Source organism: Schistosoma haematobium, chromosome 5 (genome assembly GCF_000699445.3).
Source record: "Schistosoma haematobium chromosome 5, whole genome shotgun sequence".
NCBI classification, from domain to species: domain Eukaryota; kingdom Metazoa; phylum Platyhelminthes; class Trematoda; order Strigeidida; family Schistosomatidae; genus Schistosoma; species Schistosoma haematobium.
The window spans coordinates 22,053,490-22,080,361 of NC_067200.1; the positions used below are offsets into that span (position 1 = coordinate 22,053,490).

Genomic DNA, 26,872 nt, shown 5'->3' on the forward strand with positions numbered 1-26,872 from the left:
ATTAGAATCCTGCCAGTCTTGTAGAACTACTTTGCACTTTGAAGGTGCAAAGCACATACCATACCTACGGACACTGATTGCCAACTGATTAAGTGCGGATTGCATGGCTTGGGCATTATCGCACAGTAAGACAATATCGTCCGCATACTCAAGGTCGAGAATTCTTTTTCCAGGAAACAGATCTACACCGCCACTACTTACATCCATCAGAGCTGTTTCCAGAATGCCATCGATGGCAAAGTTGAAGAGGAATGGTGAGATTGGGCAACCCTGCCTAACCCCACTACTCGAATGGAACAATGGAGAAAGGTGGTTGTATGCCCTCACTCTGCCTGAGGTGTTTTTATATAGGGCTTTTAGGATGTTAATAAACTTCTCAGGCACACCCTTCTTCAATAGACAATCCCAGAGAACAGTCCTATCCAACGAATCGAAGGCAGCCCTGATGTCAAGAAACACTACGATTGTTGGCCTTTGAAAAGTATGGCGGTGTTCTAACATTTGGCGGAGGGTGAAGATATGATCAATACATCCTCGACCAGAACGAAACCCAGCCTGCTCCTCGCGAGTCAATCTTTCTCGGGTTTTGAACAACTTACGAAGTATGACGGAAGCCAATAGCTTGGACGCAATCGGAAGTAGATTTATCCCCCGATAGTTGTTACAGGAACGACGTGAACCCTTTTTAAAGATAGGGACAACTATCGACTCATTCCATGACGTTGGCACACTCTCTAGTTCCCAAACCTTTGTAAACAACGTCGTCAATTCCTTAGTCAAAAAGTCACCACCATCTTTAAAAAGAGCCGGAGGTAAGTCATCTGGGCCAGGTGATTTGTAACGCTTCAAGAGTTGGAGTTCCTTGCGGACTTCCTCCTCGTTTGGTGGATCAGTCGTCACCAGCCATGGAGGGCAGGACAGTCTGACCGATGTTGCCGGAGCAGCAGGCCAGTTGAACTGCCCTTCGAAAAATTCTGCCCACCGTCCAAGACGTCGATGGATGTTAGTGATTGGCATCCCATCATCCTCGCAGATTGTTTCACTCACACCAGACTTCTTGCTGCCAGTGGCTCGGATGAGCTGGAAGAGCTTCCGGTAATTACCAGATGCAGCTGCTGCTTCCAGCTCATTAGCACGCTTCGACCACCAGGCTTCTCGGTCCTTACGCAAGCTTTGCCCAATTTCCTTACATAACATCCTTCGTTTATGGAGTTGGAAAACCCTGATTACAAACCAATGGTGGACATGAGCTCCAGTACCTCAAAGGAACAGATGGCATATTAACCTATTGTTGGTCACTGGCTACCAAGGGACTGCCTCTCCTGACGTTGCTTCACTACCTTCTGAACTAGACCTCCAGTCCAAATACTCAGGGATAGGGCCACCTAAGGAAACCACCTGCACTACTACTTTAATAAACAAGAACATGAGTGGGAACAAACAAATATATATTCGAATGTGAAATTACAGAACAGCTATATAATTTTTATATGATTTTGAACATTACCCTAAAGAAGTTCAGATAAGTTGACTGGACGAAACTTTGGAATTATTTAGATTTCAATCGATGAGATTAATTCATATATAATTTTCACATAAAATGTCTTCTCTATATACTACTTGTGTGGATATAAGCAGACCACACCATACTATTCATTTGTAGTTCTATACAACTGAAGAGAATCCATAGAATAAATGGATTAGTATGATTTACTAAGATTAATATTCCTATTATATGAAGTAATTGGCTTTGAGACAATAATTTGTTATTTTCTTTAGTGGAATTTATTTACTATCCTTTTATTGAAGCCTGACCACGTAGCTATGCAGAGGAAAAAGGCAAAATATTAATGGGAACCCAAATTGTACAACTGTGATACGTATATGTAGATAGAAAGATGTCGTCAGTGACTTTAATAAGCGAATAATTCACTTACTCATAATAGACTTTCCATATTTGTCGATTACTTACTTTAAGGCTCACCAAGATTCACTTGTCAATAAGTATGATCGTATGAAACTTTACCATAAAAAGCTAATAAGTAATTTAATGATTGAATTTATATGTCAATCGAAGCCAGGCCACCATGGAAAACCTGGAAGCACTGGACGGCCGTTTCGTCTTATTGTGGGACTCCCCAGTAGCAGTGCGCATCCACGATCCCGCCCCGGGAGATTCGAACCCAGGACCTATCAGTTTCACACGCGAACGCTCAAACTTTAGACTACTGAGCTGGCATCCACTGGTGTTAATGTCTAACTTCAACTAATCCACGAAATTGAGCGACACATCCATCATTGTCTTCAGTGAGTTACTATCTCAAGAACAGACCAGGCTGAACTCCACTGGTCACGGCTTCTCATACTAGGATGAAACGGCCGTCCAGTGCTTTCAGGTTTTCCATAGTGGTCTAGCTTCAATTTACTCAGGAATTCAATTATTGAAATAGAACTATTAACAGTAGTTATTCGAAAAATTTTTTTCACATCAAGAAATTTATATGAGACGACTCTAACAATGTATTATCAAGTTATTATACCTGTAAATTTCTGCAACAATTCGAAAGACTCTCTGTCTCCCACATTGTACGAGCATTTCATGTATCTAAATTACTGGTTGCTCTGTTTGTCAGAAGGGGCATTAGCCTTGCGACTTCCGAAGGAACTCAGCTTTCACCGTGAGGCGTCATAACTCTTCTAAATGAAAACCTTTTAACTTCCAAGGCATAATTTGAATAATTTTTTCTGGTTATCGTTTTTTTAGCGAGTTAGTTTTCTACGGGATGACATCGCTAACATTATGCTCAACCCTCTTTTATCCGGACTTCGGATCGGCAGTATCCTCAGAAGGACTCCAGGCGGAGTTATAGTTGTAAATTATATGCATGGAAATTTGATCCACATATTCAAAATACTACACAATTATTACTTATATTGACGTTTGTGGTTTATACCATTGAGGTGTTTTAGAATGAAAACAAAAAAGGCAATAAAATTAGTTAACAAGTCTAATAAATTCTTTATACGTAAATATATCTCAGTCGGTCAATCAGTAACAACGCAGAACCTCGTATATACGTACATCAGTTCGAGTTACTATACCATATTAGCACAGAGATACAATTGTCGATTCAAATCCCGTAGTCGTAAAGATAGGATAGACAGTATTCGGAAAGTAAGTATATCTATACTAATCATACTGTATTTTACTCTTTTCTTTTCGTTTATTCATTTCATTATACATATCAGGAAGTGATAAATCAACATCAATCTTCTAATAATGGAATTTTATTCAGTAACAATTCGAACATTATCAATGCATCTATACACAATTCGAATTGGAAAACAGGAATTAATCAGAGAAATAATAATAATAATCAAGATAACTTAAAAGATACTTTCAAACAACCATCATGGTTAGCATTTCATAAAACAGTTAATCAACTATCAAATGAATCCAACATGATTAACAATCGGAATTCATTCAATCGATTGATTGATCATAACATCACTGCACAATTAGATAATATTGATAATGATATTGAAGTATTACAAATTTGATCATGGAAATGTCTAGTTTTATTATTCCTTTAAAATTATCATCCAATTGTAAGTAATTACCTAACTGTTACAAATAGTCCATTTGTTTATTCATTATCAGTATTACATAAGAAAAAAATGTTAATTATCATTATTAAGATGATTATGGCATATTACTGTTATGTGTGATGTGAATTTAAACAATGTAATTTATGTGTATAAACATATACAAATGTGTTACTATGTGAATAATTAGTTTTCATTAAAAGTACCAAATAAATTACTTGTAAATCTATGAAAGAGTTAATCTTACTAATGATAGAGCATGAGATTTTGATCCGGGTGCCCAAACCAAAGCACGTGGTTTTCTTGAGGGGTCACGCCTGGAACCTTCAACGTAAAGGTTTGATTCACAAGGCAGTGGAGCAACGTCAAGAGATGCAGTCTCATGGTAGCCGGTGACCAACGATTGGTTCATATGCCATTTGTTCCTTCAGGATACTGGAATGCATGGGCACCACTTGCATGGAATAAGGGTTTTCCAACTCTCCTAGGTGGATCCTCCGTATCCATCAACCTGGTTAAAGCACAGGTTATTCGATTTCCGTCCTCTCAGTTTCATAAACAATATTCCCGTGGCGAGAAGGCAGTGAATAGGACTTCCTTGGCAGTGTCTGTATGCATGTGGCTTTTTAAGAGCATTTCGAGAGGGAGAGCTGACTCTCCCCACTCTCGGCCGTACCAGAGCTTCGATCCATAAATTAATCGAAAAGATAGAACGGTTCAAATTAAATCTGAAGTAAAACAACCATACGGTCATATGTTGTACAACTCCACATGCCACTGCTTCTCACTAGAACCCCAGGTAATACCTCTTTTCTTCTAAATTATTTGACATAAAGTTAAAAACAATGCACAACCAAAGAGTTATAATTAGGATGAGCGGGAAGATTTGTAACTAAGGCAGATGATTTTTGCTTTTCGGTTCCAACAACAGAAATAAATCATTGTATATAAATAATTATCACAAAAATCAAGGCTTGATAGAGCACCTTCACTGCATGAAATATTAAACGAACACGTCTCAAGTTTATCTTTCACAAAAATATATACTGGCGTAAATATAAGTATATTGGATAGACAGTGACAAAATCTTCCCAGGAAATAGATCGTATACGAAAACATTTCCACTAGCTATTACGTGGATATTAAGTTACTTCAGAATCAGTCAGTGACTAGCTGACGTATTCTGGAATGAAAGATGCTAAAGCATGGGAAGTGAAATGCATCATCTACAAGATCAATTGTCCTCAGCATGTGGATTTACGGATATTTGATGGACTGGACCTGGAGGGATCAATATGACAAATAACAGTCTACTCTAATCCAAATCATTCTTGAAATTTTCCCAGTTTAGTGTCTTGACGCCTTTCCAATCAAATCCGTGCTCATTGTGGTATGTATATATTGATATAAGTAATAGTTTAAAATAGTTTTCATTGCTAGTCTGTGTTTATATGGACGGTCGTTTCGTCCCAGCAAGGATCTAGGACTTACGAGCTATTGATAAACGTTTAAACTTTAAAACACTGTTTGCATCCAATATTTTATATCTCAATCATTCGTAATATCAAATTGAACTAATAGAACTCAGATGTAATCCGTTTCTTTTAGAAACCGAAATGTACAGCAAGCAATTCACACCACTTTCATTATAGCGTCACTGACCATGAATACTTGTAAGGCCCAGTTATGCGTTTAGAGCTGACATTATAAAGAGAATCGCTAATAAATCAACACTAAAAACCCTTCAAAGTGAAACATGTACGTGTCATTTCAGTTTACGCTTTAAGGAAGAAAAACCTTTAATAGATGAATATTGTAGTCAAACATATTTATGAATCAACATGATTCATCACGATAATTCAAAACAAATTTAACCTTTTTGTTGACGTCTGATCTTCATAAACTTAGCGAATTGTGTGTAACCAAAACTGAACTTTCAAAACAAAAAACTGCCATTCGGTCTTATTCGTGTAGGTTATTTTTGTGACTTTAAGTCCATCTAAATATCACGTGACTTATTCGCTAATCGAAATATGACTTATTCGCTAATCGAAATACGACTTATTCAAACTTAGCACTGTGTCAAACCAATGACGTTCAACCGGTATGAGCAGTTTAGTGTCCTTATTGGTCGTTTTTCCTCACAGCCCTGCCAGTTGAGTCCAGAACACCAATAACAGCTTTCACTATGAATCATTTACTTCAAACATATCTGGTTTATATACAAGCCAAACAGATCATATCACACCATAAAATAGGATATAACATTTGTACAAGATCAAGCCCGAAGGTGGCTGTGATTGCGAGAGACTGTAATCAATAAACTGAGTATAGTTAAAGATAGCCTATAGGTCAAAATAAGGCTTATAATAAGGAGAATATACATAATATAGTAATATAATATAATAATACAGAATATACATAATCTAGCTACTTAATAGAAGTTACCTGTACTCTAATCTTCACTAGGTTAAAACAGTTATGATAACGATCAACTGAATAGTATCGCCTTTGATTTGTTCTCCTGAAAAAAATTGTATCTAAATACTTTCACGTTACCTTCAAAGACGTTTTAATTTAGACGACAGAATTACCAATTACCTATTTTGTATGTAAATCCAGTTTCATTTCCAAATCACATTTTCAAAACATCTCGGTCAGTCAGTCAGTAACAACATAGAACTTCGTACGTACGTACATAAGTTCGAGTTGCCACACCACATTAGCACAGAGATGCAGTGGTCGATTCAAATCCCGTAGTGATAAAGGTAGTAAAATTATAAGCTGTAATCAGAAAAATTAGGGTTTGAACATGTTATTCAAGGATCAGTCAGTAGTCCAAGTTGTTACGTATATAGACATGATAGCAAACAGATCTAACAAGGTAAGAAGCGCATAAAAAGAACTGATATCTAATACTATAAAGAATTAAATGTAAGAAACATGGTTAAAAAACAAATAAAACTAAAGGATTCAAAGTATAAAGTAATATTCAAGTAAGAGTGATTCCAAAAGTATTACAGTATTCAGTCTCATGGCTGACTAACCAACATCTCTGAACATGGATTATGATAATCGCTAGTATCCCAATCTGAAAATTCACACTTATAGAGAAGTAACACTCCAAAAAATCAATGAAATCTACTTACTGATATCATACTATTGTCTACTAACTCATTAATACTCTCAGTCATCATTGGTAAGTGTTAGGAGACTGTGGTTTTTAGTGGCCCTTCATTTTGACGTTATTTAGACCACACGATGTTGACTGGCTCATCACTATAATGGTCCTGAATCTGACTCCAGTTGGATCGTATACTGACTGTCATTGAAATACATATGTCGGCTATTCTCGTATATCGATTATCGACTTAAATCGAGTTAGTGAATAACGGAATTGAATATGTCGAATAAGAGAATGGACTTCTTGAATACATATATATTGTACACTCACTGATTTGGACAGGAAATGAGAAGGATTGGGCGAATAGAAGAAAGTGAATCATAACGACGCGCAGTGGAGAAGGCATTTTGTGAGCCAACTCCATTTAATCAAGCGTTAATCCATATAAAAATAGATTGCAGATATGTGGTGAATAGGATAAGAAGTGTACATACACAAACACGCTCATATAAAAACAGTCACAGTTGATAAGTAAATAATTAGCAAGGTCAAAACCGTGACTACTCAAGAAGAATGGATAAATTGTTTTGTCCAGAAGCTAGAACAAGTCATATGGGCTTAACATAGCAACCGACAATACAGGCTAATCTTGGTGATAAATTTTCAAACTACCTAGAATAACGAATTATGACGATTTCTATCTTAATTTATAAATCTAAACATAGAGTACATTGTGTTTGTGAATAACTTGGCTTAGTGACATGAGTAGATGTCAAAACTATAGATTTTTATCAATACTAAGCACTATATATTGTAATTTTAAGTACTAACCAGTGAGTGGCTAGTGTGGATATAGTTCAAGATGAACAGTTTATGATAAGTGCTAATCTTATATTTTCCATAACAATGTCATTTTAATAGTTGAGATCATGAGTCAATTGAAGCTGGACCACCATGGAAGATCTGTAAGAACTGGGTAGCCATTTCATCCTATTGTGGTTTCCTCATCAGTGCGCATCCACGATCCCACCTCGCGAGACTCGAACCCAGGACCTACAAAAAAGGCTATTTGAATGCTGAGAAAGTATCATACATCCAAGAAATTTGTGGCCTAAAATGTATAACTTCTATCTGAAGTTAGACTTCATTTAGTCAGGCATTCAGATCTTAAGTAGCGCATTTCGTCTATCTTGGGATTCTTCAACTAGATATACCTGTATCCCAATGTTAATATTAACATTAATAAATTCTACCAACTATTACTTCAAATACTTATATATAATACATGTTAGACAAGTGTGATACTCATTATTATTCGCATTTGCAAGTGTCTCCAGACTTTCTATATGAGGAAGTGAATTAATACAGAAAAATTGAAATTTAGAAAAGTAATTAGGAAGTGGAGTAATGTAGACTTCTTGAAGTTATCGCACATTGCCTGACCTAATACACCGTCTGACAATTAGGTTGTTTGATAATCACAAAAGCTACTATCAATACAGCATCAATCCTACTATAAAATCAGTCAGTAAGTAACAACATAGAACTTCGTTCGTACGTACATCAGTTCAAGTCGCCATACCACATTAACACACAGATACAATCGTCGATTCAAATTCCATAGTAGTAGTGGTAGTAAGAGTATAACCAGCAATCGGAAACATTAGGGTTTGATGATGTTATTCAAAGAGTATAATCCAGCGAAAATAAAGGGATATGAAGAATTCAGAAGACTAGGATTTGGGAGAACACAAAGAGTGGATGCACCTGCGCCATTGCAAACGATTTCGAGCCATGTCATTCAACGTCTCCAATCATCGGTTGCTATCATCTCGCGGTCCCCAACCACGTAGTCTACACCTACAAACATGGATCAGTCAATTTGTCAGTGACTTCATGGACTTATGCCATGTTTTGGTCTGGCCACTCCTAGCTTTCTTCCAACCTACTCGTATACTATGAAACATCGCACGTCGAGGCAGTCGGTGGTTGGGCATACGTAACACATGTCCCAGCTATTTCAACTGATGAAGTTTCACTACTTCACTAATCGATTTGCCATCCTTACCTAGGACCCGTTTCCTAACAACTGCATTACTTACTCGGTAGTCCCAGGATATACGAGCAATGTTTCGAAGACACCTTGATCGAATACTAGTAACCTACGGATATCCTCTACTCTTATCGGCCATGTTTCACTGCCATAAAGTAGAACGAAACGAACTGCTGAGCAGTAAACGCGTCCTTTGGTTGATAGACGGATATCTCGTCTACACCATAAATGACGCAAGTTGGTGAAAGCTAGTCCAGCCTTCTGTATTCGTGCTGAGATTTCGTCACACACCAGACCACAAGGGCTGATGAGACTTCCAAGATAAGTGAAGCGATCGACACGCTCAATTACTTCACTCCCTATCACTAGTTCGGGTGTCAATGCGACCATATCCTGAAGCAACATTTTGCATTTCGAAGGGAGAATTGCATCCCGAACATGCCTGCATTGTTGCTTAGAGTGGTCATAAGACTCTGCATTTTGTCAGCGTCTTCACCAAATAAAACTATATCATCAGCATATTCTAAGTCAACAAGTGAACCTCCTGGTAGAGGTTCAACCCCTGGAAATCTAGACGAGGAAACCGTTATCTCTAAAAGTACGTCGCCGACAAAGTTGAACAGGAATGGAGAGAGTGGACAGCCCTGACGAACACCACTTGAGGTAGTCAATTCTGATGACAGTTCGCCATAAGCTCTCACTCTACCAGTTGTGTTCGAGTAGAGAGCCTTTATAAGGTTAATGTACTTCTTTGGTACTCCTTTCAGTGACAAACACTGCCATAGAACCTCACTATCAACAGAATCGAATGCCGCCTTAAGGTTGAGAAATACTACCATTGTGGGGCGTCTGAATGTGTGTCTGTGTTCTAGAACCTGACGTAGTGTGAATATCTGATCTATGCAATCACGTCCAGGTCGAAAAACCAGACTGATTTTCTCTAGTCTGTTCTTCACAAGCTTTGGTTAGGCGACGAAGTATTATTGAAGCTAATATTTTAGACACTATATTTGTCAAACTGATTCCTCTGTGATTGTCACAAGAGGACTTTTGTCCTTTCTTATAGACTGGCACAATCAGTAATTGAGACCAGTCAGATGGGATTACGTCCAGTTCCCAAATTCTACCTAAGACCTCAGTTAATCTCACTGCTAATACTGAACCACCATCCTTAAAAATCTCAGGAGTAAACCTGTCAGGGCCTGTTGATCTCCCTCGCTTCAGATTTCCTATGGTTTTTTCAACTTCGTAAAGAGACGGAGGATTTACATGAACTTGCCATTCAGGTTGACTGGAGATCGTGGGAAACCAGTGTGGCTGAAGGCCAGTTGAACTGATCCCTAAAGTGTTCCGCTCATCGATCCAATCTCCTGGATTGAGAATGTATAATATGTCCATCTTTCTCTGAGCGCTTCGCTAACAGTCGGTTTCCTTAACAAGTCTGAACAATTGTCTGCTATTACCTATTGCCTCTGCCTTTTCCACCTTTCTTGCTTTCGCTACCCACCACTGTTCACGATCGTTGCGTAGACTTCTTGTCAGCTTGTGCTTAAACTGACTACGCTCTTCGTTATGTTCAGAGCCAGGTGGAATGAGTTTCCGAGCATCTGTCAGTGCGATAGATGCGGCTGAGATCCAGTGTTTCTCCCTCACCTTGTGGTTTACCATACTAACAGATATCACTGCTGTTTCCACAGCTTTTCGGATATCATTCCATGCTGCCTCAGGGTGGGCATCACATACATGGCTGCCTAACTGTTTTTCTAGTTGTTCATGAAATATAGTCTTAGCTTGACTATCATTAGATAGAACCCCAAGAGGTTTCCTTGCAGCGTCTTTCCTACGTCCAGTAAGACGCAGACAAGTACGCGCTCGCACCAGAGCATGATCTGAATCTAAGCATGTGCTCCAGAATGAGCGAGTCTTCTATCGAGCCCATCCATCGGTGGCTGATAGCGATGTGATCTATTTGAGTCCAACGTTGGGACGAATTAGGGGGTCGCCATGTTAAGAGATGTTTTTCCTTATGCTTAAAGTTAGTATTTGCAAGGAACAGGCGGTTATCTGAGCATAGACGCAACAGACGGTCGCCATCGGTTGTTTTTTGAGCCGCGATGCTATAAGATCCACCTAGGTGTCTTCCCCTATCGCTTAGTTTACCTACCTGAGCATTAAAGTCACCGGCCACTATTACTACATCTGAGCGCCTAGCTTTTTGGAGAAGGTCGGAAAGCTTTCTGTAAAACTCATCTTTTACATCATCTGCGCTGCAGTCAGTGGGAGAATAGGCAGATACGACGAAGAGGCAACGACGAGTGCCCCCACCTTTTCGGATCCTTACTGTTCCGTTCAGTCGGACAGCGCACAAACGACTGTCTACTGGGATCCACTCTAAGAGAGCTAGTTCTGCCATAGGACTCAATGATATACCTACGCCGGCGAGGCCACGGGAAGCAGAATCAGGGCTTCCAGATACACGAAGTGTGAGTCGAGTCGGTTCTTTATTTTGGCATGGCGAGGTCAAATGAATGACGCTACTCGGATCCTGTATGCGCGTTTCGGAGACGCAGCACACATCAATGGTGCCGGATTCTAAAGTCCTAGCTAAGGAAGCCTGTTGTCCTATTTGACACAGTGTTCAGACGTTGGGAGCTTCTACATGTAGTTTACAGCGTGGTTTCAGGAGACCAGGAATAGCGTTCCACGTACTCGAATCGTTTGCCCTAGAGGTGCGAGGTGATAGAGCTGTGAGGAGGGTTATTCATGGAGATAAGAGAGGTATTAGGTGTAGGAATGATTTGAATGTGACCAACTTGGTCTCGTGTGCTGTGAAGGGTATGAGGGCTGTTATCACTTCCCAGCTGCCCACACCGTGGAAGGGTATTTCTTGAGGAACCTGAAAATGAAGTCGGATTAGTGTTGGTCTTAACGACCTGGGAGCGTGACCACAGAGCCCAAAGGAAAACTGATTGAGGCCAGTTGCGCGCGGTGTTTTCGTGGGGGCTTTTTAATGTGTCAGCTCCGTCCTTCAAAGGGCCTTACCGCCGGAGACGGAAATCCGTGAGGTAAGGTAAGGTGTGATACTTTTAGGGTTAACCTTTTCTAGCCCCTTCCTTCCTTGTGAGAAGGCAGCATCGCTGCAGGTGTTGGTTGTCTGAAGGAAACACCTTACTGCTGTCACACCCCTCTACAGTCAACAGTACGACTTCGCCCTCAGACCTTGAGTTGCTGCTTTTAGTTTTCAAAACATCTACAAAGGTGTGATATTGACAGGCTGGAATATAGTATAATTTGTCGCTCCTTATGTGAACATTTAACTCTTTTAGTAGTTACGAAGTCTCAACAAACCGGAAACCCAACGGTTATCAACCTTTCAGCGGATAGAAAAACCCCTTCATGAAAAGTTGATCCCTGTTTAATATAAAGGACTTTATAGCTGAGCTCTTATAGTATGAAAGAAAATATTCGACTTTATTTTGAGGATGTATGAAACACTAGTTACAACGTATTGACTTTGAAACAGCCCAACATCCATAACATGAGTTTACGACTGTCTGTCTGTAAAGATCCACAATTCATTTTTAAAAAAGTATGCAGTACTTTGGAATTTGTTGACAAAGAGACAGTGAATAAGAGTATGGTGTTATTTGAAGTTCTACCATAACAGACTGCGTTATATTATATACTAGATAATCAACCTGAGAGGAAAGTCATTGAGTGGACAGCTACGACTGTTGAGACTAGCACCAGTGAATCCACCCGACAAAAGAGGGAACTAACAAAGACCGAAACGAAGCTTCATCTTGTTAATTGTGAATTTCGTTCTGTTGATTACATTGCTAGTCTGTTAACTAGCTCAAGCAATAAGACCTCCCATTCCTTGTTTTGCACGGTCACAGGTTATCCTGCTGACATTACTGGTCATTAAAAAAGGTTATTGTTATATCTTGATATTCTCACACATCTTCCAAATCCCCGAACTAACCAGTCTTAGGTCTATGCAAAACATGTCTCAGCCCCCGGTTGAGGTTTTACATACTTATCAACCGAATTGCAGTTACCTGATAATACACATCCAACCTCGGCACTGTTTACTTAATTGTCTGACAATACGAAGGCAATGTCCTCAAGAGACGATGATAAAATAGCTGGTCAGTATCTACCCAGAATAATCTTCAGTCAGTCAGCTACAACGTAGGACCAGGCAAATATACGCATCGGTCCAGGTTGCCACATCAGCCCAGCAAGATGAACACCGGATTCGCAAGAGTAGTTAAGTCAATGGTGGTAATATATAAAAAAGAGATTGCATATAAGGACATAATACAGGAAGAAAGAATTAGTTCGTAGAAAGAAAGATATGAAGCGATTTTAATCTCTTAGTTTAAGGGAAGATAGGGAGTGTATACACCAACGCCATTGTGATCGATTCTGAACCAAGTCTTCAGAATAATCTTAGTATACTGATCCTAAGATTCTGCACATCGAAACGAGTAGGTCTGCACCATTAAACATGGAGTAACGAGCGAACAAAAACATAAAATTGAGAGCCTGAGGTTTTCGAAAACTCAAATCCACAAACACTTTTGAATCAAGCTACTATCTTAAATTGAACGATTTGTTAGAAGCTCTATATTAACAAATGATGTAGGCATCAAAAATATATTGTCGGGGAAACATATTTATCAATAACGGTGTCACAGATTATGAGATGAGAACACAAGTGACGAATCTTACAAATCTCCATACGCTGTAAAAAGTTAACATCTAGTGATCAATGAAATGGGGATAATAGATAATAACCAGAAATTGTGGATCGATGTATCAGAGCAGAAAATCTTTCCAAGTGTTTTGTGAACGGATTCAAAAACAGAAACAAGATATTATAGGTTGAGGAACTTCAGTAAAACGCTAATACATATCGGAAATTAATTAGATTGTTAACATGAAAACAGGAAAAAAAAATCCACCAACTGAATTGCATGTATATACGATACTGTAGTTGTTTTTATACGTTTCCAAGTATTAGGTGTATAGCTAAACACAGTTATGCAAAGTTAAAGTTAGTATAACAGACTCAAAAGATTAAGCAAACTATGAATTCAAGAGTGCAAATCATGTAAGTATGGATTTGCTGTTAGCTAGAAAATACACTTCCCTACGTTCAAAAGACTAGAAATTAACTATTATTTCCAATTTACAGAGTTATATATATATATTTGTAGTCAATTAATTGTTTTGCTCGATTAACTCATATGTGTACGTCTACTCATATTTATATAAACTGGTAAAAAGGCTAGCAAGGCATTATTATTGTTTATATAGTTAGATATAAACAAAGGAAGAGAAAAGTGGGACAATAAAGTTTAAACAGAAGATTGGTGATGCCGTAGCAGTAGTTGACAGTTTTAAAACGTAATTATTTTCACAAAGGCCAATGTTAACCGGATAAAACATGAACTTATTTAAATCGTTGATCAATCTTCTACTTTCACAAGCCGGTGAAAAAAAAACATTGAAAAAATTTTGACAGGATGAGAATCATAAGAAGTAGTCCGGGGTACGTCTCGATACATGTGGTTCACCTCTACGTGGTGCGGGATCGAACTGCAAACTAAATATAAGAACAAAAATACATATTTTGCTCTCTTTTTATTAAAAATTGGCATATAATACAGTCAATAATAAATCTAAAATCAGATATTGGTTGTCACGAAATAATAGAAAGTACTGTTATTAAATGGAATGGAGCCGAGTTTGTGATTATGAGTACCAGCAAGGAAATGTGATATAGAACAAAAATCTGCATGAAACCAACAGCCCAATGTCCACTTGGTGCTGCTTTACAGTTACAGAATCCCAGTAAGATATTTCAAGCTAGTTATAGTGTAACAATATTTGATGTTACCTAACCTTAATAACAGACAGATTACATCTAGTGAGCTTTATGCGAACGATTTGCAAAATACTACTTTACCATATAACTCGTCAATGAGATAATAAAATGAGCAACAGTATGGCTCTAACAACCATGTTTAGGAAGCAACTAGATTTTCAGTAGTTTCACTGATTTGTTAAATTATGGTCGACTTATCAAACCAATGAAGGTTGTAACTAATATGACCAAGAGAGAAGGAATATTGGTCACATTAATAAGACGACACGACAATTGAGAACTAATTCGTTTATTAGTTAGCAATACTAGTTATTATGAGCTTTATAAAGCTTTTTGACATCGTCAGTTTACTACTATATGTTGAAATTCTAACAAATTGCGCACAAGCAGATTTTTCACGAATCTTGTGAAACTGCGCTTCATCCGTTAACTAGAAAGGGCTGCATCAAGTTGTTCGAGTCAATTACACGTAGGAATCAGCGAAAGTACAGCGATAGGACACTGCGCATAGAATGATGAACAGAATCGCTTAGTCCCATCGGCTTTTTGACACAGATTTCACGTGACATCCCCAAATTTATAGGCTGATAACGGTCGACCTAACGAAATATTGAAAACGCTACAGTTCAAATGGTCTGGATGAACAACTCGGAATAAGACAAATTATTTGATCAGAAATCTAACAGCGTTATTCAAAACTGCATGAAATCTAAGTATTTGGATTATTTTGAACTGTGATATACAAGATCAACTTATTTATAGTTACATCCAGAACTTGAGTGCTGTTAGAGGCGTCTAACAATGATAGTTTTTCCTGACTTTAGAGCAGCATATGACTCTGTAGACTGAGAGTCTCTGCGACAGTGTTTGTCATTGAAAGGCGTACCTCAAATGTACATAAACCTTGTGAAGGCTCTTTACTCTAACACTACTAGTCGAGTCAGAGCATATGGCGAACTGTCATCTGATTTTGCAACCACAAGCTGTGTCAGTCAGTCAGCTACAACGTAGGACCAGGCACATATGTGCATCGGTCCAGGTTGCCATACCGCATCAGCACAACAAGATGAACACCGGATTCACAGCAGTGGTTAGGTCAAAGTTGGTAATATATAAGAGAAAGATTGCATATAGAGATATAGTACAAGAAGAAGGAATTGGTTCGTAGAAAGAAAGATATGAAGTGATTTTAATCTCTTAGTTTAAGAGAAGACAGGGAGTGTATACATTAATGCCATTGTGATCGATTATGAGCCATGTCACACAGTCTCCAACCATTGGTTACGGAAGTCACGCGGACCCCAACCAAGTAGTCTCAACTACCAACATGGCTCAGACTAGAAGTTAGTGTCTTCAAGCACTGATGCCACGTTTTGGTTTGGCCGCCCCTAACTTTCTTCCAACCATCTCCAATACCGGATAGCATTGCACGTCGTGGTAGTCGGTGTTCAGGCATACGTAACACGTGGCCCAACCATCTCAGTCGATGAAGATTCATAACCTCATCAACTGATTTACCATCATTCCCTAATACCCTGCGTCTAACCTCACTATTACTTACCCTGTGATCCCAGCAGACGCCAGCAATATTTCTAAGGCATCTGTGGTCGAATACTAGTAGCTTATGGGTGTCTCCTACTCTTAATGGCCATGTTTCGCTGCCGTAAAGTAAAACAGAACGAACCTCCGCGCAGTATACCCGTCCTTTTATTGAGAGACGGATATCTCGCCTTCGCCACAGGTGACGTAAGTTGGCAAGCTGTGTCCGATAAGGCTTTCCATTATCTCCATTTCTATTTAATTTCATCATAGACATATTGATGGAAAGTTCTTGTTGTTTGGATTTCTAGGCATTGATCTCTTACCAGGAGGTTCACTTATCGACCTAGAATACACAGATGACATGGTCCTGTTTCGTGAAGAAACTGATAAAATGCAGTCTTTTGGAAGCACTCAGTAACAATGCCACGACGTTTGGGATGTGTTTCTTCCCCTCTAACTGTAAGTTGATGATTCAGGACTGGCCAGTGTCAACACCTGAACTTAGTATAGGGAGTGAGGTAGTCGAACACGTCGACACCATTTATCTTGGAAGTCTGATCAGCCCTAATGGGTTGGTATCTGACAAAATCTTTGCATGGATTCGAAAAGCTCGTTTGGCTTTTGCCAACTCACGTCACCTATGGCGAAGGCAAGATATCTGTCTATCAATAAAATGACGAGTATACAGTGCGGCAGTTCGTTCTGTTCTAATTATGGTTGCGAAACGTAGCTATTAAGAGTAGAAGATTCTCGTAAGTTACTAGTAATCGATCACGGTGCTGGGATCGCCATGTAAATATTAATGAATTTAGACGCAGAGTATTAGAGAATGATAGTGAGTCAGTTGATGAGGTTGTAAATCTTCATAGACTGAGATGGTTGGATCACATGTTACGTATGCCTGAACACCGACTACCATGACGCTCAATGCTGATCGGTTTTGGGAATGATTGGAAGGAAGTTAAGGGCGGCCAAAACAAAACGTGGCATCAGTCACTGAAGTCACTAACTTCTAGTCTGAGCTGTGTTGGTAGATGCAGACTATTTGTTTACGGTGCGCGTGACTATCGTGACCAATGGTTAGAGACTCTGTGTGACATGGCTCATAATCGATCACAATGGCATTAATGTATGCACTCTCTATTTTCCCTTAGACCGTGACATTAAAAATTGCTTTGTATCTTTATTTCGACGAACTTATTATTTGTTCCTGTATTATACCCTTATACAATCTTTTTATATATATCACTACCATTGACGCAACTACTTTCATGAATTCGGTGTTCATCTTGTGCTAATGAGGTGTGTCAACTTGGACCGATGCATATATGTGTCTGGCACTATGTTGCAGTTGACTAATTGACATCCAGAACAGCTTATATCAAATTAGAGTTACATTTAGCTTCGTCGCAACTTTATTTCAGCGATTGACAAGGGTTCCTCTACCCTGATTTTGTGAAACCGAATATCCTAGAATCATAGAACTTCGATGAACCTCAGATTACTAAACAGTTGCAATATCTCTTATAATCTTGATTAAATAATTGCTACCATCGGTTTTTGCGGGCTAGACAGTTAGAGACTCCCATATGGTGCACTGTTTGATGTTGTAACGGTGTTGTAAGGGGAAGTGAATAGCTTATACAACCATGAAATGGCAAACAGCTGTCTTGGCTTAATATTTACTGATCCTCCATAATTCACAGTGCAGAAACGATAGAGAGACGTTTAGAATGAATTTATCAAGAAACAAAGTGACATAAATGAGAAAATGTGCAAGATAATAACTTACAAGTTATATTTCAGATTATCATCCAGTTCCATTAAAGCTGCTTGATTACCACATCGATAACAATAATTTGGAGCACTGAATATAGTGACAACATTTCGATCATGACACCAGTTAAAGCCTTCCATAACTAACTGATGTGCTCGACTGACTAAAGTTAAGTTATTACTGTGATTAAACGTTTCTGAAATATCCTGTCCAAATGTATAGCCAGCACCACGTGGACTGATGCCCCAACCACCTCTGTCATCTGGATCAGACCACAATAAGTCACACATTGGACCCTGAACAAAATTATGTACACAACCGAATAATCTATTAGTTTGAACTATTAGATTTGCATATATATATATATATATATATATATATATATATATATATATATATATATATATATATATATATATATAAACAATAAACGGCAGCACACATTCAGAACAGTTTGACCTCCATTCGACAAACGTAGAACAGAAAGAAATACAAACACCGTTTTCAGTATTAAAACCCAAAGAACAAGTAAAGAAAGAGATTACAGTAGGTTGGTGGGCATTAGATTCTTGAAAACCAACCGAAAAACGTAAACGTCTTGACCAACTGGAGATTGATTTAAAAGGAAAATAACTTGGAAGTTCACATAATGGTAAACAATGAGGATACCGAAAACAAGGTCTAAAAATTAGGCCCAGGGTTTATGTGGGTTGAGATGGTCTTGTGACTTGTTATCAAATGCTGTAGGGATATTTAATCAATTTCAGGGAGCACATGAACTATGAGGCTGGTTTTTAGGTGAAAAAGTCCAAAATTACAAAGCCTGAACTGAGTAATGAGTTCTCTGGGTTACAAAGACATATTAAGATGAAGTTACTAGCAAGTACTAGGAATTTCAGATTACTTTCAATCATTATTAAATTAGTCTAAACTGAAGTGTATACTATATTAGGAAAATGCCTTAACACTCAATTGTCTACTTATAGCTACAAAACCTAAGAACTCCAACATATTACTGATTTTCAACTTAGTTTTAGACAACTGATGAATATACCATGACGATAGGCTTACTCATCATGAATTTAGGCGACGTGTTCACGTCCTCCGTGATTCCAAACCACATTCTGCAGACAACTTCAAAACTAACCTGTTGATTTGTTTATCAACCTATAATGTGTAATATCTATCCTAGTTAGAATATATGTAATTGGTAAACATGACCATAGTAGTTTAATATTTAGTAGTTTGATGCAGAAATTTAACGTCAGGTAATTTAGTATAGATCTGCGTACCCCGCTAAGCTAGCAACAATAAACCAGTTAATAAAGAGAAGAATGAACTTTCGCCCTACCATGTCAGCACCTGAAAAATTAAGTGGATCTCGAAATGACTTAGTTTTCACTGACCCATTATTTGGTTTTTAAGGTTTGACCCCAACTTATTTAAAAATCCTGCGTGGATTGATATTGAGTTTTGATTTTACATTCTTACGACGGATACTATGGATCGAGGTGTTTAAGCCCACACCTTAGAGTACAATATTTGTTGAGTTGGGAGTAGGGAGAGCAGGACAGAGTATGTCTAAGAGGGAAATAACGGCATCAACCAGTTGGTAAAACTGACATAACTGAAGCAGCGTTGTAAGCAATGACCCACTGTTTGAAATCTAAGAACTCTCACATAAGTGAGGACGTAACAATTTGTAGGCCTGTATCGTCAGCATGGTGAGACTATAAACCATGGAGGATCTTTGAGGCACGTTGAAGTGACCTTGTGAGTGTCCGCCCCCTTACTAGGGCTAAATCGGGGTTATAAAAGCGTGAGGAATTTGAATTATGATTCATAGTTGATGGTTAGGGTTTATAGCTTTTCATCATGAACTGATATCAGCTAGTGCCATGACGTCACTGACATGTGCACTGGGCCATCTTGGTAGGTGTAGACTACCTGGTTGGGATCCGTGAGCCTACAGCAACTGATGGTTAGAGGCTTTGAATAGCATGGTTCAAAATTGTGTGCGATGGCGCACGCGCATCTAGGTTGTTACTGACTGGCTGTCAAGACGCTGTTAAGTCAAATAGTTGAATGGATTTAGCGCCCAAAACCCGAGAACTGTTATCACAAATGTTTGTTTCCTCCATAAATTATAGTCTCCACGCTCGCACGAAAAGGAACAAAGAAAAACAAAAGTGTGAATAGCTACTCACCTCATGGGGGACCTCTTGAATCCTGTCCAAAGCCCTAATGTGATCGAGAGTATCTATCGAGGGTGACAGCCCGCCATGTAAGCAAAATATCTAACAGTAATAATGTAGTGTTTGGCTTACTGAATTGTCAACCAGTGCAGTTAGTGGAAGATAATCAAACAAGTCCGTGAAGTATTTCCAAACATTAGCATTACCATATTTGCGAAGGCATTCGTCATAAAATCCATAAACTTGTGTGATCTGACGACTTTCGTGGTTTCCCCGGAGAATAGTTATTCGGTCTTTGAATCTAACCTGAAAAGGTGTGATAACATAATGTTAAAAAACCTTCATGGCCACGAGTAAAGTGACAGTTTCAACAGAATAGTATCCACGATCAACATAATCACCCATGAATAAGTAATTGGTATTCGGAGACTTTCCACCAATGCGAAATAATTCCATCATATCATGGAATTGACCATGTACATCACCACATACAGTGACCGGGCTTCGTACATTTTGAACATTTGACTCCTTTGTGAGTATATCCTTTGCCTACAACAACCGATGACTACACAGCCCCACATACTTTTTCACAAAGGGATTTAACTTGTGCTTCTGTCAGCTGATTACATTCATACAGCTGCTCAATCCACTGGTCAAGTTCCTTGGCCTCAGCTCGAAAGTCACCCGCCATCACCTCAACAAAAATATATAATGACCGCGGCACGACGTAATTTCAAACAACTGTACATCACTTTCAGGACATGATTAGTAAAACTCACTTTACCTAATATCAATAATTGTGGTGGGAATAAGTAAAAGTTCGACGGTTTCTTGATTCATGGGTCTTGGTAGAGTACAAATAGTGTAGCTTGTCCACTAAAATGACGACACACTGTGAATTCTACAATTGTTTAGGTGCTGGCGTATCTTGAGTCTTAATGACTGCGTCTATTTTTAAGTCTTTAGGTTTCTAAAATTGACAGCCTCAGGTCAGAAGAGTGACTAGTCCTAAAGTGAAATTTTCGAAATTATAGTGTCACGTTAACAGAAGACAACGGTGAACTTTTAACTGTGAAGTTCAACGGAAAGAATGCACATTATTCAGATGTTCATTTAGTGAACTGCTAACATCTAACTGGCGATCACTCAATATTTATCGCCAGGACCGACCAAGAAGAAAGAAACGGAAACTTGTTGAAATACTTTACGCTGAGAATTCTATATTGTACCAAAAATATAATATTGAATAAAGCTGATAATAATAAAAAAATTCATTTGATTGAAGCTTAGCTTTCACAGATGACTTCCTGAAATATTGAAACTTCGTTGTCAGGAATGTAGTCTGCTCACGAAGAATCTTGTAATAACTCAAAGCATCTTAAGCAGACCTAGGGATCCTCTGAAACACGAACTTGTTTTCCGTTGTAACAGAAACACACTGGAGAATGTTAGGAAATAAGAACCACATCGTCGATAACCGGATCGAATATGTACCCTTAATTCTCCAGGGTTAGTTGACAATTGACTGGGTTGGTACCCTAACATAAGGATGTTACAAGCAAATGCGTTATCAAACCCTGAATGTCTGTGGTGTTTTGAAGTATTTATTTTCTCTACTACTTTAGGGTCTTTTGTAACTGTAGTTGAACTTGTTTGGTGATCTTCATGTGCTACTGCGATGTGTTGTCACATCTCATGGATTATGCACTCGCCAGCGAACATTGCATGGCATAAAGGATTTATTCGTTAGCTCAAAAAACTGTCAACAAATTGGTCATATTGCCCCTTATTCTCTTCCAGCTAATATCAACGATGACTGATCTAAAGCACTTTCTTGAATAGCATCTTATATATTAATTCAATAAATCGCGTTAGGTGATAACATAATAACGTAAGTGCGCATCCACGATCCCGCGAGCGGGATTCGAACCCAGGGCCTTCGGTCTCGCGCGCGAACGCTTAACCAACTGGACTACTGAGCCGGCATCCAATGGTGTTAATGTCTAACCTCAACCATCTCAATCACAAACTTGACAATCTCCACAACCCCTATTCTAGTAATCTACATGTGCTCACTAGTGACTAGCTTCGTGAGGGAATTCTCGGAGTTCTAGTTCCTCCAGGTTTTCAATTGTGGTGGTCTAACATCAACCTGTTCATGATCTCAATCAAAAACTTATTAATCTCCACAACCCCTATAGTGATAATAACGTAAGTTGGAAACCTGGAAACCGAAAATATTACTCCTTGCTACCACTAATATAAATAAAAGTTAACAACAAATTGAGAGGAAGAAACCACTTTGTGTGATTAAGATGAACAGGCACAGGACTAAAAAGACTATGAGCAAAGGGTGAATATACTTAGAACATCGTAATTACTCATAAAGAGTGTGGCGGTAAATAAATCCTCAAAATAAACAGCTCTGTAAGTCTTCTGCATTGGATGCCGGCCACACTAGTTTTAATCGGCTCACATGGCTGAGGGCGCTCGGTCATAAATTCGCACTAGATCACGAGTGAGAAAGTCGTGCTCAACATCCCCTGCAAGTTAGCAAGCCTAGAAACGCTGGACAGCCGTTTCGTCCTACTGTGTTACTCCTAAGGAGAGCGCATGCACGATCTCGCCTTGCGAGACTCAAACTCAGGACTTATCGGTCTCGCGCGCGAACGCTCATCCTCTAGACAAGTGAGTAGACATCCGTCGGTGTTAGTGTCTAAATTCAACTAATCCACGAAAACAACTATAATATCCTTAAAAACAATTCTGATATTCATCTTTCGTTTCTATACTAACAGTGTCAACATATGTTTTAGTAATAGATAAAGTTTAACAAGCCGAATAGCTTACTGGTTCTGACTTCGGCTAACCGAAGACTTGGGGGAAAATCTTAGAATATCACCTGAAGGAAACTATATCTTACATCCACTAAATGCAACATGAGATTAAGATTCCTTTCGGCTTTTGAGTGAAAGCTTATTTGTAGTATAACTTTCGGAGTTCAAATTGCATAACCGAATAATAGATATTGATGACCATAAGTTGGTGTGGATTAATAGTTGCAATCTATTATATTACAAATTTATGTTCTGATTTCGCAACCTGAATATCTTAGGAGAAACGATAATGTCCGATGGCAAGAATTTTCATTAGAAATCTTGAGATACAGTTATAGTTGGTGCTATGCTCCGTCGATTCGTATTTCAGAATGAAACCTTACTTGTTCTTTTGTCTTATATGATTGATCTTTAATTTCATTGGAGGAACTGGCGACAATCCATGTGTTAAATTGTTTGTAGACAGATGCGGTGTCGTTACATTGTTACTGCTCGCTATGCTACAGAGACTGTTTTGTCAAACAGTGAGCATCCTAAGAATAATATTAAGAGAGCCATTCCGATCATATATTACATGTATTTTGTTAGACTCACGTATGATTGCATCGAAAATAACTCTTAGCCTCTAGTACTACGCTGTGTTCATACGATTTACCCTGGCTTCAAAACAGACCAACTTTTATAATTTCATTTATTACGACCCAGATACCTTTTTTCTCAGTATTCGTGCACGATACTTCACTCGACAAGCTCCCAAATCGGAAAACAGTTGAACAGGAACTTAATTGTATTCGATACAAAAGGATGGATGGAAGTAGGAATCACAATAAGAAAAGTATTAGTATTTTAATGATTTCTACATATGAATATTCTTGAGTCTTCTTAATCTGTCCACTAGTGCTGATTGGATAGGAAATAGACAATCAGTGTGCCCCAACGTAATCCTGTACGGAAGTGCTTAAATCCAAGTTATATCCAGTTAACACTAACCGATTTATTCTTTTTGAGACATTACCCACACAGATTCAGACCTTGTTAAGTGTTCGCTTATAACTTTGTTTTTAGATGGATGCACATGTGTGACGCTTTTGAAGAAAGATTTGGCTCTAATGTTAAGCATGTTACTGGATACTAGCTAGTCATTATCCAGAAACCACACTGAAATAATTGTGTTTCTAAACGTAATTGTAACTTTTAATCGTCATTCATATAAAAGGTTCCTGCCCTGAATCTTCCTCATACTACGTGCCTGTATACCACACAAAAAACTGTTACAGATATGACTAATACGCCGGTGCTGCACACCTTGTAGCATAGAGACCATCCAGAGGAAAACACCAATACAACGGCAAAGCTCGTAAGGCGATCTTCCACTTCACGCCATGGTTAGTCAATAGTTTCATCCATATACAAAACGCCTTGCCAGATGAAAAATGGAGAATATCGTCCTCTCTTTTGGCTTTTCCCTGGGAGTCGCTGACGTAAAGAGAAAATTTTACTATGCAACAGTTCACAGAGGGTCTGGTAAATGATGAACTATGAGAACGAGTGAAAAAGGAATGGTAAATGGCGGTTGAAGACGCCTCGCTGACCACTAAACAAAAAGAATTGATCCTTCATGTTGGTAGGATACCAAAAACATCAGACAGAACTTGTGCTGAGCACATCAACAACTGTCGAGGTATTCCACTGAACCGATACAACATTAGACACTGGATACCCTGAACGCCACACAACGGCGTAAGACGATATCTATTTCATGCCCCTAGGCAGGCCACACAGTCAACAAACTCAGCACCCAGCAACCATGCCAAATCACCTCTAGGTGAGTCATTCCATTTTTTAATGCTAACCGGCACTGGCGTACATATGATTAGCGAATTGCTTTTTGTTATTATTTCCATCGATGGGGAACTAGTTGAAGGACTAGTTGATGTTGAAGCGGACTGCACTCTTTTCTTAATTTGTGTAATCTGGCAGTCGTCTGCAAGACTGACAACGAACGTCGCTTTCCGGACAGCCTCAAGCGCTGTTATGAAAACAGCAGGGCTATTGACGTTTTGTAGAAAAGAAAAGCAAATAAACTTCAAGGAATCGTTCAATTTTTCGGAAAGATTCAGTCCCGAAGGTGTGCACGATTTGTTGGGACTATACTGTTGTTTCCAGAAGCACCTGCAAGGAACATCTTCACCGTCTGGAGTTAGTGCTTCATTTTATTATGGGCAACCTACCACGTAATGAAATAGATTTTTATGGTCATATAACCGATCTTGACGGTGTTCGTGGTGAATTGAAAACTGTGGCTGCCATAAAGAATCGGCCTGAACCAATTTAACCTGATGTAGTACGCAGGTTTCTCGGTTTAACGGATTACTACAGTCGTTTTGCAAAGAACAATGCAGAAACGGATTGTCTCCTTATGTGTTTAACGGAGAAAAATATAGAATCTGAGTGTTCGGATATTCGTCACAAACCATTCGATGCTCTGAAAGATACAATTTACTCAGCACCTGTATAAAAACTGCCAAACATCGGCAAAGTCCGGTAAGTAAAAATACGAGCGAAATAGGAACTGGAGTGGCATTATCTCAGATGAGACCTGATGGCAAGTAGGATGTTATTGAGTATGGAAATCAAATGTTGAACCAATTTGGAAAGAAGTACTGTGCTACACTAAAACAAATGTTGTCAGTTCTGTAATTCATACCGAAGTACATATAGTACCTTTATATCGCACACTTCAAACTAAAAACCTACCCGTAAGCTTTCCAGTCTTCAGGGATTTTCAAAGACTCGCAGGTGCGAGCAAAGCGCTGACAAGAGTATCTTCGCGAATTTGATCTCGAGTGCATCCATCGACCGGGGCGCCACCATAAAAATGCGAATCCTCTACACAACGATCAGTTAAACATGTCGCAGTCTGCCTTTCTTACAACGTATTTCATATGCATTCCATATCTCTAGCGGTGCTTGACAATATCCCATGGGCACATATGCAAAGTTCAGAAGGTGCAACATCCCTACTGTATCAAACTCAGCGACAACGAGTCAAGGCCTTCTGAAGTGGAACTCAAATGGAAAATTTTCGAAACGAAGTATTTGTGGGTGTTATGGGACCAGCTATCATTAATCGAAAGCATCTTATGTGTTCAACCAAAATATGTCCAACACATAGTAGTTCCACAATCAGTGGGTACAGCAGTGTTACAAAACGTCCATGTGGATCTTGGACATGCTGAAAAAATAAAGATGGTTCAGGCATTTGGATTAGATATTGGTAGTCGTATCAGAAGCGAGACGTTCATGATTTTCTAGATAGTTGTCAGGTCAGCGGTCGCTAAAACACCCGGCTGGGAAAGAGTGTGCACTGTTAAGTAATATGAAGGCTAAAATCTCAGATGAAATCCTGGGAGTTGGTATGATTGAACCTCTGAGACTGAAAACAAAAGGATATAAGTACTGATTGTTTATGGTAGACTATTTCACGAAATGATGTGAAACCGTCCCATAAGATAAAATTGTCGCTATCACGTTTGCAAGGGCACAGCTCGACAACTAGAGTTCTCAGTGTGGAGCACGTGAGCAGCGGCTTTCGGGTCGGTGGCCTAATGTTTAGAGTAAATTAATGATAAAATTACTTTAATTGCATGAAATAAAGAAAACGTGGACTGTGACAAGGTGGCTAAGTGACATGGTGACAATTAGGAGTATTTGAATTATAGTACAAACTAGGTATCCCAGAAATAGTTCAATCGAGTTAAGAAGTACAGGGAGTACTAGCACGAACGAATGTAATGTATTTGGAATTCGAGATCGAGCAGTCAACAAGTACAAAAGAATTA

General features: G+C 38.9%; 2 protein-coding genes across 2 annotated transcripts in view; one reads left to right on the forward strand and one right to left on the reverse strand.

The window, feature by feature from the left end:
• Positions 1-3,837, forward strand: part of LCA5 (Lebercilin) — a gene marked incomplete at both ends in the record, with an annotated part of 39,376 nt that extends 35,539 nt beyond the window's left edge. The window contains one exon of the mRNA XM_051217746.1: positions 3,250-3,837. Coding sequence (XP_051065186.1) covers positions 3,250-3,561 — 312 coding nt within the window. The remainder of the gene's footprint in view (positions 1-3,249) is intronic.
• Positions 606-20,928, reverse strand: PPP2CA (serine threonine-protein phosphatase). The gene is made up of 7 exons (XM_051217747.1): positions 20,777-20,928; positions 20,533-20,742; positions 20,326-20,499; positions 20,206-20,295; positions 18,014-18,294; positions 2,541-14,397; positions 606-1,822 (listed from the first exon to the last, which is right to left on the reverse strand). Exons 1-6 carry the CDS (start codon positions 20,882-20,884, stop codon positions 14,325-14,327), a joined length of 936 nt encoding a protein of 311 aa, XP_051065187.1. The 5' UTR covers positions 20,885-20,928; the 3' UTR covers positions 606-1,822; positions 2,541-14,324.
• Between the last annotated feature and the right edge of the window lie 5,944 nt (positions 20,929-26,872).